The sequence below is a fragment of the Canis lupus genome, chromosome 16 (assembly GCF_048164855.1).
Source record: "Canis lupus baileyi chromosome 16, mCanLup2.hap1, whole genome shotgun sequence".
NCBI classification, from domain to species: domain Eukaryota; kingdom Metazoa; phylum Chordata; class Mammalia; order Carnivora; family Canidae; genus Canis; species Canis lupus.
In genome coordinates, this window is record NC_132853.1 from 57,422,127 (window position 1) to 57,435,491 (window position 13,365).

The 13,365-nt window shown below is 59.0% G+C and overlaps 1 protein-coding gene across 2 annotated transcripts in view; it reads left to right on the top strand.

Moving 5' to 3' along the window:
- Positions 1-4,807: 4,807 nt before the first annotated feature.
- Positions 4,808-13,365, top strand: part of SEPTIN9 (septin 9) — a 146,212-nt gene continuing 137,654 nt past the window's right edge. Inside the window, exon 1 of one of the 2 annotated variants that reach the window (XM_072781736.1) lies at positions 4,808-4,942. In XM_072781736.1, the coding sequence (XP_072637837.1) occupies positions 4,924-4,942 (19 nt within the window). In that variant the 5' untranslated portion in view covers positions 4,808-4,923. The remainder of the gene's footprint in view (positions 4,943-13,365) is intronic. The other variant, XM_072781740.1, reaches the window with a different exon arrangement.

The following is a 13,365-nucleotide window of genomic DNA, read 5'->3' on the forward strand; positions in this document are numbered from 1 at the left end:
TGTCCTGCCTAAGGCTGTTCTCTGAGTCACGCTTCCTCTTTCATAAGAAAACAGAGTTTGCAACTGAATAGCTTTCTCAGCCCACCTCTTCCTCTAAAAGGCTGAGAGTCCAAAAGCCTCTTTTTCATTTTGCCTCCTCTTGATCCCAGTTAGTCCAAACCTAATTCCTTTAAAAGCTCAGGGGCTGCCTATGTATTAATTTAAAATCCACTCCTTGCAAAAAAAACCCCACCCACAAAACTTTTAAAAAACATGAATAGACTGGGGTGCCTGGGTGACTCGGTCGGTTAAGTGTCTGCCTTCGGCTCCAGTCACGATCCCAGGGGTCCCCATATGAGGCTCCCCACTCAGCAGACAGACTTCCTCTCCCTTTCCCTCCACCCCTCCCCCGCTCCTGTTCTGTCTCTCTCTGTCAAAAAAATAAAATCTTAAAAGAAAATTAATAGGCTTTGTGTTTAAAGAGTAGTTTTGGGATTACAGAAAAGTGGAGCAGAAGGTACAGAGCTGTGCACCGCCCCCCACCACTCCCAGTATCCCCTCTTCCTAACATCTTGCATTAGAGTAGTACATTTGTTACAACCCAGGAGCCAATTTTTTTTTTTAAGATTTTTATTTATTTGAGAGAGGGAGAGAGAACGAGCACGAGCGGAGGGGGGCAGCAGAGGGAGACGGATAAACAGACTCCCCACCGCTGAGCAGGACGTGGGGATTGATCTCAGGGTCCTGGGACCATGACCCGAGCTGCAGGCAGACACCTCACCGACTGAGCCACCCAGGCGCCCGCTGATGAGCCAATATCGATACATGATTATTAACCCAAGTCTGTAGTTCGCACCTGGGTTCACTCTTACTGTTGCACACTCCCTGGGTTTGGACAAACGCGTAGTGACACGGATCAGATCGGCCCGACAGCATCCTACACGATGATTTCGCTGCCCCAAGAACCCCGTGCCCCCCTGTTCCTCCCTCTGTCCTGTCTCCCCCTGGCGGCCGCGGCTTACGGTCCCCATGGCTCTGCCTCACGGGGACGTGGCTCGCCTGGGATCCCGGCGTGTGGCTTTAGCAGAGGCCGCCTTCACTGAGCAGCATGGGCTCCGTGAGATGAGCCCTCCCCGCGCCCACGGGAGGCGGGAGAAGCCCTGAGGCCGGCGCTGTGACAGAGGCTGTGACAGTGTCTTGGTCTGTGGGGTGAGGAGGCACCTTGCGATTTTCCCCTGGGGTCTTCCCGGAGATCCTGCAGTCGCACCTGGGCTGCTTCCTTCCAGGCCCTTTGTCACTTGGAGAAAGCTTGGCTGGCTGCAGAGACTGTTCCAGCTTTTCCCATTTCCTCCCAATTCCACTTGAAACTCAGAGAGTCTGCTCTTGGCTCCTGTCGCAACTTTTTCCATTTTATTATAAGCAGGGCCTCCCCCCTCGGCCTCGAAAACGCCTTAGCTGTGTCGTCACGCTCGCGAGCACGCTTGCGGTCTGTTTCCCACGCCACTGCAGGCACCAGCTTTGCAAGCTTTCTGCCACCACCTCGGTCCCGAGAGGGCAACGGCGGTTTCTCTACTCCCCTCAGGGTCTCCTCGACCTTCTGCAAGGCTCTCAGGCTTCTTCTGCCCACTGCCCACTCCCTGCCAGTCCCACACCTTTCAGGATTTAGTGACAGCAGCACAGTTAGGCACTTAATATACTTTTCTTTTTTTTATGGGGGGAGGGGCAGAGGGAGAGGGGGAGAGAGAATCTTAAGCAGCTCCCACGCTCAGCGCAGAGCCCAACGCGGGGCTTGATCTCAAGAGTGAGCAGAAATCGGGTGGCTCAGCGGTTTAGCGCCGCCTTCAGCCCAGGGCCTGATCCTGGAGACCCAGGATCGAGTCCCACGTCGGGCTCCCTGCATGGAGCCTGCTTCTCCCTCTGCCTGTGTCTACCTCTCTCTCTCCTCTCTCTGTGTGTCTCTCATGGATAAATAAATAAAATCTTTAAAAAAAAAAAAAAGGGTGAGCAGAAATCAAGAGTCAGCCCCTTAATCAACTTGGCCACCACCCAGGCGCTCCTGTAACATTGCTTTTCTAATCAGTACATCCGCCTCGCAAGCCAAGTAAGATACTGTGATCCACATTTATAGGAGCAGAAACCGAGACTCAGAGAAGTCGTGTGGCTTGTGACAAGGGAGCCGAGTGTTGAAGAAGAATCTTTAAAAGTTGGCTAGCATGTGGCCTGGGGATGTTTCATGAAGAAGCAACATAGCGGTGTATGAGTCGGTCACCGTTAAAGGTGTCATTTAAGATGATCTTGAGCCAAGAGAAAGGTTGATACATTCTATTAAGGCGGGTGGTTATATGTTTTAGAGAGTCATCCATAAAGAGAATGAAAATAAAATTTTTGTGCTTGAACAATTAACCCTCATGCATCTTGAAAGTCACACACTTAGCCATACAGTGGAATGGAACACTCGCTGCCCTTCCCTCCCTCCCTCCCTCCCTCCTCCTTCCTTCTGAGTTCTGGGAATGTTCCCCGTCCAATATCACTACAACACAGGTATTCCTGGTTCCTGGGTGCCCAGGTACGTGTGAATTATGACCCACAGGCAGAAACGGTGGGCACTGAGGGCGGGGCCAACCAACCAGAGAATACCCAACCGTCCTCCCTGACTCCAGGCACGGGGGCATCTCTGACTTGAGCTAAATAAAATGAACAAAGCCAACGATTAGCTTCCCGAGAGGCATCTGGGCTCTGGGAACCTCAGGCCTCAGTGTCGGGGGAGTGTCATGCGTATGAGCCAGAATCAGAACAAAGCTTGACCAGAGTGAAATTTGCACAGGTGGCAATGAGGGGTGTTGTGCTAGTGCAAGTGGCGACTGCGGGGGTGTGCGGGCTGTGCGGCCATCCCAGAATCTAGGGACTCTAGGGACGGTAATTCGTCTATACTCCCCAGGCCTGAGGCTGCCCCCCTCCCATCTTCACCCACCCTGCCCGGCCTCAGCCTCCACTCCCTGGATAAGGAGCTGGAGGTGGGCCCAGACAGACTCCAGTGTCCACTCTGGGCCCCTTGATTGGGACCTGGCCGTAGGGAAGGTCACCTGACTGCACAGATTTCTTAAAATTTTTATTTATTCATGATAGTCACATAGAGAGAGAGAGAGGCAGAGACACAGGCAGAGGGAGAAGCAGGCTCCATGCACCGGGAGCCCGACGTGGGACTCGATCCCGGGTCTCCAGGATCGCGCCCTGGGCCAAAGGCAGGCACTAAACCTCTGCACCACCCAGGGTTCCCCACAGATTTCTTTAAAAGGGGAGCAGGTGGGAAGGACCCACCCACTGAGCCACATGTACTTCAGTTCTCCTTGATACATACGAGCTTCCCGCTCTCTGGCAGGAAATAAAAATGCTTCCTGGGCGCGGTGGGGAGTAAAGGAGAGGGGGACAGTGTTCTGGTGAAGCTGAGCATACTTCCTCCTGTGTGCGGTTCTGGGGCCCGGGCAGGAGCAGGCAGGGTTGCGCCCTTACCAAGAATTTGCCTGGATCTCCTCCCCCTCAACTGTCTACACCCGGGGGCCTGGGCTGGCAAATCTGGAAGGGCTGGCCCGGTGTGTCTCCACGTGCCTCCGGCTCCGTCGCGCCCTTCCCCCTGCCTGGAACTGCCCGCCTCCCCAAACCCTGGCCACCTGGCAGATTCCTTCTCATTCTTTAAAACCTTGCTTTGAAAAAAAAAAAACAAAAAACCTTGCTTTGGCACCACCTTCATAAAACTCTGGCATCACCCTCCGGACAAAATGCATCACTTTCTCCTCTGTACATTAAAAAAAAAAGTTTTATTACGGAAAATTTCCTTGAGGATACAAAAGCAGAATTCCTCTGTACAACTTTTGCCAGGGGATGCACGCTGTCGTCACCGCCTGTGTTACACGGGCCGGCAAGACGCCCGTCCCTACGCCTGCTCTTCAGAGCCACGCACGGCACCTGGCACATAGCGGATAAATGGGTCTCAGATGGAACAGAAATGAGCCGCTACAATGCGCCCATTTTACAGATGCGGAAACCGAGGCCCCCAGCTCATCAGAGTCAATGCAGCCTACTCTTTTGACTACTAGATAGGTAGAGAGACAGGTACCCGGCCCCCCTGCCCTGGGCGACTAAGCCAGCGTCGCGCTCCCTCCCCCGGGGTTGGTCCCTGTGCCACCGCCTGCCTCCCCCCCACCAGCGCGCGCGCCCGCTCCTCGCGCTTCCACCTCCTCCTCCTCCCCCCGCCAGCGGTCACCTGGGCCCCCAGTCCCCCGCTCCTGGACCCGGGACCAGCCCTTTACGGGGGCCGGGGCTGCCGCGGGCTACGAGGGCGCCCCCTCCCCAAGGACGCACCGCGCGGGGATGCAGAGCGGGGGCCGCGGGGTCGCGCAGGTGCAGCGCGGGGCGGGGCTGGGGCCGGGCGCGCACCTCCGCGGGCGGGGCGGGGCCTGGGGGGCGTGGCCAGGAGCACCTCCGCGGGCGGGGGCGAGGCAGGGGCGTGGCCGTGGGCGGGGTCGGACGCGCACCTCCACCGGCGGGGGGCGTGGCCGGGCCTGGGGGGCGTGGCCAGGAGCACGTCCGCGGGCGGGGGCGTGGCCGGCGCGCACCTCCACCGGCGGGGGCGGGGCCTGGGGGCCGTGGCCAGGAGCACCTCCGCGGGCGGGGGCGTGGCCGGCGCGCACCTCCACCGGCGGGGGCGGGGCCGTGGGCGGGGCCGCGGGCGGGGCCGCGGGCGGGGCCGTGGGCGGGGCCGGCGCGCACCTCCACCGGCGGGGCGGGGCGGGGCCGGGCGCGCACCTCCGGGGGCGGGGCCGGGCCGGGGCCGCCCCTCCTCCCGCCCCACCCCGCGCACTCGGAGCCCGGGATTAGCGACCCAGGAGCCCGCGCCCCGCGGCGTCGCCGCCACACTTTCCTGGGAGCGGCGGCCGCGGCGGCACCATGAAAAAGTCGTCCTCAGGTGGGCGCCACGGCCGGAGCGGGGAGGGGAGGGGAGGGGCCGGGCCGGGCCGGGGTCGGGTCGGGGCCCCGGGACGAGCCCCCCTCCCTGGGCAGAGGCGCTGGCGGGCGGGCGGGCTCGTGCGGGGGCGTCCCCCGCCCGTGTGCGCAGCCCCCGCCCCGCCCCGGGATCCAGGGTCCTCCAGGCCGTGAGCCCCTCGACGGGTGGCGCTGCCCTTCGCTCCGAGGCCCGGGGACCGGCGTGCGGGGCCGGGGTCGGGGCCGGGGTCGGGGCCGGGGTCGGGGTCGGGGCCGTCCTGGCGCGCGAGGCCTCTGGCTCCGGCCCGGCTGGCCCGGCTGCCGGCCCCGGGCAGGGGCGCTCGGGTGTCTGCAGGGGCCGCGGGGGGCCCGGGCTGGCCGCCCTTCCTGCGCGCCCTCCTCACCCCGGCGCCCGCGCCGCCTCGCCAGGTGCCTCGCCGGGTGCCTCGCCGGGTGCCTCGCCGGGTGCCTCGCCGGGTGCCTCGCCGGGTGCCGCCGTCCGCGGTGCGCGCGCGTGTGCGTGTTGGCGGGGGCGGGGGGCGCCCTGGGGTCAGCCTCCGGGCTGGTGGTCGGGGCCGCAGCATCCTCTCCGGATGCACTGTTAGTTACTCCTCTACGCCGTGGAGCAAATGGGACCATCCAGCAAGGCCCGGGCTTGGTACCACGGGTCCACCCCGCGGGTCTCAGAGCCCCCGCCCCGTGTGCTGGCAGCCTGACTCCGCGGCAGGTGTGCCCTCACGCAGGTGGGGGAGGCTCCCTGGTTCGGGTTGCTCTGAGGTCCCACTTCACAGATGGGCAAACAAGCCACAAGCATGGAGGGGCAAGCAAGGGTCATCCAGACCTCTGTCCTTTCTTTTTTTTTCTTCTTTTCCCTTTGTGGGTACCCCCACCCCCACCCCCCAAGGCTCCAGGCAGGATCCAGGGTCCTCCTCAGTTCTCAAATAATAACTGGCTTCTTCTCTTTTGCTCACCTTGCAAACTGTGCTCTTTCCCTTAATCTATTTGGACATGAAGTTTTCTGCCAAGGACTCATGAACTGATTTTTGCTGATAAGAGGACAACATCATGGGACTTAGTCGGAGCTGAAGAGGCCATTCCCGCCACCCCCCCCCCTGTCTTTGGGCCATTTCTCAGTCTCCTGCTTTCCACATTCAGGAACTGAAATGAGTAATAAAGAATAACTTGTCTCAAAGAGAGTTACTCAGAATTTCCTTCAAAATGCCCTCCTGGGTCAGGAGCTTAGAATGCCAGCTCTTACCCCCTTGTTGCAGACAGCGCGGCCCTTCAGACACCCCGTGAGCGCTCTCCGCTCTATCTTGGAAGCGTGGGCGCGTTGATGTGATGGTGGAGGAGGAGGGGGCTTCCAGGTGGCACATGCTGGGGTTTGGCACGTGGCCTCCCTTCCTCCCCAGCATGCTCCAAATACTTGAGATGATTGTGGGCATTGCCGTGTGCGGCTCCCTCCCTGGGATCACTAGCCCCGCTCTTGCCCTAGGCTCCTTGCACGTCACATCCTGCTGGTGGGTCTGGACAGTAGGGATGATATGGGTCCTGCTAGGTCATAGGTCCTTGGCCTCTTCCTGGGAGACTTTGAGACCATCCCACATGGGTGCCAGAGGGTCTCCTCTCTTCCACGCCTTCTCCCCCTCCCCCCGCCCCAGGTAAATTTAAAAAAGAGGGATGAAGCTTTGTGTAATAAGTGGAAGTAGAGTTTATGGGGTGAGTAGGAACCAGCTCTTGTAAAGGCAGCCTCCGTGGCTCCTGTGTTTACCTAACGGGGTGGGGCCCTGGAGGATGGGAGCAGGAGAAGCTTGGACCACTTCCAGTTTGTTCCCTGGCTGGCAGTGGTCCAGGGCGGGTTGGGTCACTCTTAGAGTTGTGTGGGATTGGGCTGGAGGGGCCTGGCCCAGGGGCGGCTGGCCTCCGGCCTCCTCTGGGCATGCCGCAGTTCGCCTCACCCCCCACCCCCAATTCTGTAGGGATGCTTTGTGGAAGTCACTGATCCCTGCGCAGCGTCAATGCCACGAAATTAAGGAAAATTTGTGTGAAAAATCCCCCAGGGTTGAAAATCCTTGGAGGGCTTTTATTCTCTGCCTAGATTGAGTGGGATCATTGCTTCTGAACCTATTTATGGGCTTGGAAATAAATCGAATGATGGTAATGGTGTCCTCTGCAGAGCTGGTTTGGAGCACTCATGAGTCTCTGAAAAGGGGGAGATTTTTTTTTTTTTTTTTTTTTTTAAAGATTTTATTTATTTATTCATGATAGACACAGAGAGAGAGAGGCAGAGACACAGGCAGAGAGAGAAGCAGGCTCCATGCACCGGGAGCCTGACGTGGGATTCGATCCCGGGTCTCCAGGATCGCGCCCTGGGTCAAAGGCAGGCGCCAAACCGCTGCGCCACCCAGGGATCAAAAGGGGGAGATTTTTAAGCTATGCTTTGGGGCAGATCCCAAGTGTCTCAGGTCCGTTTGCGTTTGCTGAGCACACACTGTGCGTTGGGCACGTACTACCGGGGCCTCGCAGGTACAAAGATGATTAAAAGATGCGGGGGTCCTCGCTGCTGCATTCTCCCTGGGGAGGCAAGAAGCAGACGAGACACTAGCTTGATGACACCCTCCCAACCTGAACCATAGGTTGCAAATGCTACCGAATGCTCTGGAAGGAGGGACCCCAGGCTAGATGAGTAGGAGGCAAGATTGAACTGGGCCTTGAGAAATGAGAGGTGGGGGGGGGGGTGGAGGATGAAAAAAAAGGCTTTCCGAGTGGGGAGCAAAGCAAAGGCCCAGATGGGGGCTGCAGGGCAGCAGCTCCAGTGTGGCTCTTGGCTTTCCCCGGATGCACCTCACCGGCGGCTCTGGCTCTGTCTCTGGCTCCGGCTCCGGCTCCGGCTCCGGCTCCGGGGCAGCAGGGAGGCCCAGGGGCTAAGTGCCGGGCTCCTGGAATTAAACCCGAGTATGGCGCCTCCTCGACTCCATCTCGCTTCATTTGTTAAACAGGGTTGATGCTGATTTGTTGTGATGATTGCATAATCTCGCGCACAAAAAGGCCTAGAAAGGCTGGTGGCTGCTACCATCTTCATCGTTCTTACGGGCAGTAGGAAGGCCGAGAAGGCCAAATGTCCCTGACTTTCCCGAGAAGCCTGGAGGCTTCCTGGTCCTCCCTGCAGCTCTGCTGCTTTGGAGGCCCGGAGCGAGGCCCAGGCTTCTCCCTCGGCCCCTCGGTGCCGGAGCCGGCTGAGATCTGAACCCCCTCTGGTTTTCTGGTGTTCTGAGTTTGGAATGAGGTCACATGGACCTGGCTCCTCTGGCAATCCTCGCTGGGAATCCTCCCGTGGGGCCTCACCTGAGGCCCCCAAACCACAGAAATCGGGAGCAAGAGGGGTGGGGATTGGTCTGTGTGTGCACTTGGGAGCTATTCTGAGATTCTCTGTGGCTCTCAGGACATTGGCAAAGGGCACCCCTGGCCTACCAGGGGTTAAAAAGCTCTGCACCCAGGTGACCTCTCTAGAGGCCTGGGTAGGAGGCTGGACCCCAGAGGAACGGCCTCACAGAGATTATGTCCATGGCTGGCCCCTGGAAAGTGTGGCCTTCCTCTCACCCAGTGCCCTGGGAGCTGACTTATGGGAAGAGAGAGGAACCTCCGAGAACACTTCCCCAGTGTGCTGAGGCAGGGCTCTTCCTCTTCTCTGTCCACCGCCACCCCCCCCCCCCCCCCCCCCCCCCCCCCCGATCCAAGCCAATGTGCTCTGGCTCAGCTCGGGACCTGGGCAGAGAGACAGAGCTACCTCGTGCACCGAGTCTAGCCCCGTGGACTTGTGCCCAGGACCCTGGGACTCATGGACCCCCGAAGCCCCCCAGTCACGAGCAGGCAGGCTGAGCCTGAGACCCGGAGCCATCCCCCTGGCTGGCCTGTTGCAGGAGTGGGGAGGCAGGCTCGGGCCTGGGCCTGCTCGCGCTTCTATGTGACTGTGTGGCTGCTCAGAGTCACCTGCTGGCGGCATCTCCCCAGCCAGCCCCGAGGGGTTCTGAGAGTCCTGCAAGACACCTGAGTTTGAGGCCGCCCACCTTTTTCCTGGAAATCTGCTCCCCCTCCAAGTAACCAGTTGGAGGCTGGACAGGTGCAGAGGCGGCATGAGATTGCCCCTCCAGAGCAGAGGCCTAGAGCCCATGACCTAGGTGGACCTGAGGGCGGACTGTGTGCTCAGAGCTCCCAGAAGGGTGTCAGCAGAGGGCATCTCACCTGAGGACCCTGCGACCCCACTAGCAGGGAAAAGGGGCTCCCCACACCCCACGCCTCAACGCCTTGGGCAGCCCTGAGACTCTCCTGCCCATCCCAGGCCGCCCCACGCGGCTGGTACCTGTGGGTGGGACCTCGTTTCTGCACTCTGTTTGTCCCTGCGCAGCGTTGCGTGGGCCGTGCAGTTTGCCTAAGATGTGCTCGATAAGGAAGGTTCAGCACACGGTGGCACAGGGCCCAGCCAGGGGCGAGGAGCGCCAGTTCCTGGGCGGATCCAGCTGGTGGCCTTGGGGGAGGGAGGCCCCAGGCCCCAGGGCCCGAGCCTCTGTGTGGGGAGGGAAGTGGCTGCTGGGCTCCTGGCTCTCTCTGTTGGGGCTATTATCGTGGCCTGGGGACTTGGGGGGATCCACGGGTGCTGGCTGCAGTGGGGCCCCCTGGGGACCTGCAGAGCCCACGGGCCGCAGCGCCCACTGTGCTGAGGGCCCGGGTCTCCCAGAGGGACGTGGGCTGAGCAGCGGGGTGCCTGTCTCCCCAGATTCCTGGCCAGTTTTGACTGTCCCTGTGGGTTCAGCCGCTTATCCCCAGAGCGTCTGCGGGCGTTGCTGATGCCAGGCTCTGAGCGTCCTTCCTACACGCTGGTGGCTCCGCGGAAAGGTGGCCTGCCCTTGGGTCTCCAAGGTTGAGTGTGGCACTCCGCGCGGCCCGGTTTCTCTCTGCCTTATCTCCGTGTCCCCGCCGGGGCCCGGGTCTATTGCAGGCTGCGTGAAGGGGGGCATTGAGCTGCGGCCGGCGGAGGGGGTGGCGGCTCCCGGGCGTCTTGCTGTCAGTGGCCTTTTGGAAGCTCTGCGACAACTGCGCTTTGTTCCCGGCCTAATCTGACCTGGTTCTCTGAAGCGTGACTGCTGGCAGCCTGCGAGCCTCCAGGACAGGAAAAGGGGCAGCGGCAGGGAGAGGAAGATGATCCGGGTCGCAGGGTGGCCCTCGAGCCCCAGCTCCCTGTCTGCTGCAGCAGGAGCGCATGTCACATGTCCTCTGGTCCTCCTCCAAGCAATGCGGGCTGCAGGCCCCAGCCCCCATGTGTGGGCCCCTCAAAGTGCTGGGTGGGGAGAGGAGGGCCTCTGTCCTGCTGGCGGACTCCCCCTGGAGAGTCGTGTCTTCTGTTGGCCTAGGGCTTCAGAGTGGGGCCGAGATAGGAGGATGGGGCGGGAGCTTGTCCACTGTCCTCTCTCTGGCTGCCGGACGGGCTGTGGTCATCCCCATGGGTGGCTTAAGGGGCGGGCAGTGCCACCGAGGCTGTGGCTGGGCCTGGGAACGGGGGTGCTGGTCCCATGGAAGTCCCCGCGAGCTGTGCCAGGGCCCCTCGTCCCGGCCGCGCCAGGCGTGTCGGGGCAGCAGCTGTGTGCCCGGGCTGGAGACGGCTCCTGGGGAGTGTGGTTACCGGGAGGGGCCGGGCAGGGGCAGGCTGGCAGGCCGCCTGGGGCTTGGCCTGCACCCCTACCTGACCCGCATCCTGGGGCTTTCACAGAATTCCCATGGACCGGGCCTCCTGTTTCCACCCAGGATCAGATCCCGGTGGGAGAATAATGCTCCTGTAACCGAAGCCACTTGGAAGTGGGTTAAATCCAACCCCTGTTGTCTTCTAACCTGTTAAGGACCTGACTAATCAACCCGGAGGGATTTGGGGGTTAGTTTGCAAAACGCTGTAATAGAACCATGACTTGGGTTCTGTAGCCACAGGTTCAAACCTGTGGGTGTCGAGGGGCAGGTGTTGGACTGTTGTACAGAGGTGAGCCAGTGTAGACGCTGCAGGGGACACAGGTGGTGGTGCTCACAGCGGGGGCGCTGTGAGGCCGGAGAGGGGGAGGGGGCGGGCGTCTGGCCGAGGTGGACCCTCCGCCGCGCGGGCGAGTCATTCTGGATGGCAGCGCCTTCCTGGCAGCCGGGGGGCTGGCGCTTCAGCAGCCAGACCTTTGCATACATTTTGGGGGGTTTGTTTTCTTAAAGAAAAGCTTTTTCTAAAATACACACTGTGCATCTCGTCTTTCTCTTTGGTCTTCTTAAAATTTTTCCCCCTCTCGGTTGTTCACTTTGCTCATTACTCATCACCAACGAGAATAGGAAATTGAAAGAACAAATCGTCCCGTCCCGTCAGTCACCACTGCTTGTTGAGCCCCCTCCGCCACAGGCACAGGCGAAGCGTTTGATTTGATTCTCAAAGGTGTAAAACGTATTTTCCCAGATGTACGTGTTCCCTAGGGAAACCACTCTAATTCTGTCCTTTCCACCTGAGATGGGATCTCATGCATGGATTGCAGGATTCTGACTTGATGGCTTCCCAGAGTGGACGTCCCTGGTTTGCTGACCCCTCCTCTTGCTAGCCGCTGACCCTGCCCCTCCCCATGGGATGGTGGGGGCCCCGAGGCTCGAATCGAGGCTTCTGTGCCAAGCCGACCTTGTCACAGTAGCCGCGCTCCTAGCTGGGGGACACGGCCTGGTTGGATACTGAACCTTTCTCCAGGTAATTAGCTTAATAAAACATTGTGCACGATGACTCCTTTTTTCCATCATTCCTGGGATTGCATCCAAAACCAGACAAGTGTTCTGACTGCAGCGTTTTGTAAGGAGGCTCGATGAACAGCAAATGCCGTTCGCTCTGCTTATCAACCCACGTCGAGGATTGACTTGTCTAGAAGGTCAGCCCCAGGCCCCCGTGAGATGGCATTTGGAAGCCGGGCCTTTGGGAGGCAATTTCCCTTGAGACAGTCTTGAGGGTGCGGCCCTCATGGTGGGGTTGGTGTCCCTATAAGAGGAGGAGACTGCAGTGCTCCCCCTACCTGCCATGTGAGGATAAAAAAAAATTTTTTTAATTAGAAATCAATAAAAGATTAGTCCACTTGCCTCCAGGGCTTGATTCCTGTCTCTGGCTGGTGTGCGATGCCAGGGCGGCCACCCTGGGGCCCTGCTTCCCTTCTTTGGCCCCTATGGATGGATGCACGTGTACCCTAGGAGGTGTCCTTTGGCTTCTTTGAACCAGCCTAAATGCCCTGGCCACCCCCGGTGACCGATCGCTCTCCTGGCGACCATTCCTTATGCTGCCTCGTTACCTGTGCAGCGACTTCTACTGGACGCCGGGCCCCACAGGCCAGTCGACAGCGCTGCCTGCACAGCCGCCTGCCTAGCCAGGCTTCCCAAGGCCCTTGCACCCCTGACCTCACCTTTGTCTGGGGCGTGCCCTCCTGTCATGCTCTCCCCAGCATCCCAAGCTCGAGCGAAGCACGTCTACCTCTTTGGTGACTCGGGGGGATAGTAACAGTGGGACCCCAAGAAGACCGATGCACCTTCCCGTAATCTGGGGACGCCTTCCTACAGCTCTTTTTGGCCGCAGTCAGCAGTTTCTGATGGTTTTCCTCAATTTCCCCTAGGGTCCCTGGGCCCTTTGTTCATCTGCTCATCTTTCTTACGGGTACAGTTTGTTCATGGCTTGTATTTGGGTGTCTGACCAGGACACAGAAATCACTCGAGGACTTGGAACAGAAGGGCTTCAATGTAGGCATTTTGTTCGGGGGATGATGGAAAGAAGCAGCAGATCCAGCTTGCATGAGGTCTGTATGACATGATTCCCTGTTTAGAATGAGGGAAGAAAGAACACCACATTGTAAATTTTATCGTATTATTTTTTTTAAAGATTTTATTTATTTACTCATGAGAGACAGAGAGAGGCAGAGACACAGGCAGAGGGAGAAGCAGGCTCCCTGTGGGGAGCCCAATGTGGGACTCGATCCCAGGACCCCCGGATCACGCCCTGAGCCAAAGGCAGATGCTCAACCACCGAGCCACCCAAGTGCCCCAAGATTTTATTTTTTTATTTTTTTATTATTAATTAATTAATTAATTAATTAATTTATTTTCAAGATTTTATTTTTGAAGTAATCTCTACCCCCAACGTGGGGCACGAACTCATAATCTCGAGATCAAGAGTCACATGCTCCACCGACTGAGCCAGCCAGGTGCCCCCAAATTATAAATTTTAAACAGCTAGCAAATACCATAAGCCCCAGAAAATCCAGAAAAATAACAATACTCTTATCAATCAACTACTTGTCTTTTCCCCAAAAGCAATGGCTTGGCCACATACTCTGATTGCTTCTTTACATGATGACTTGGTAA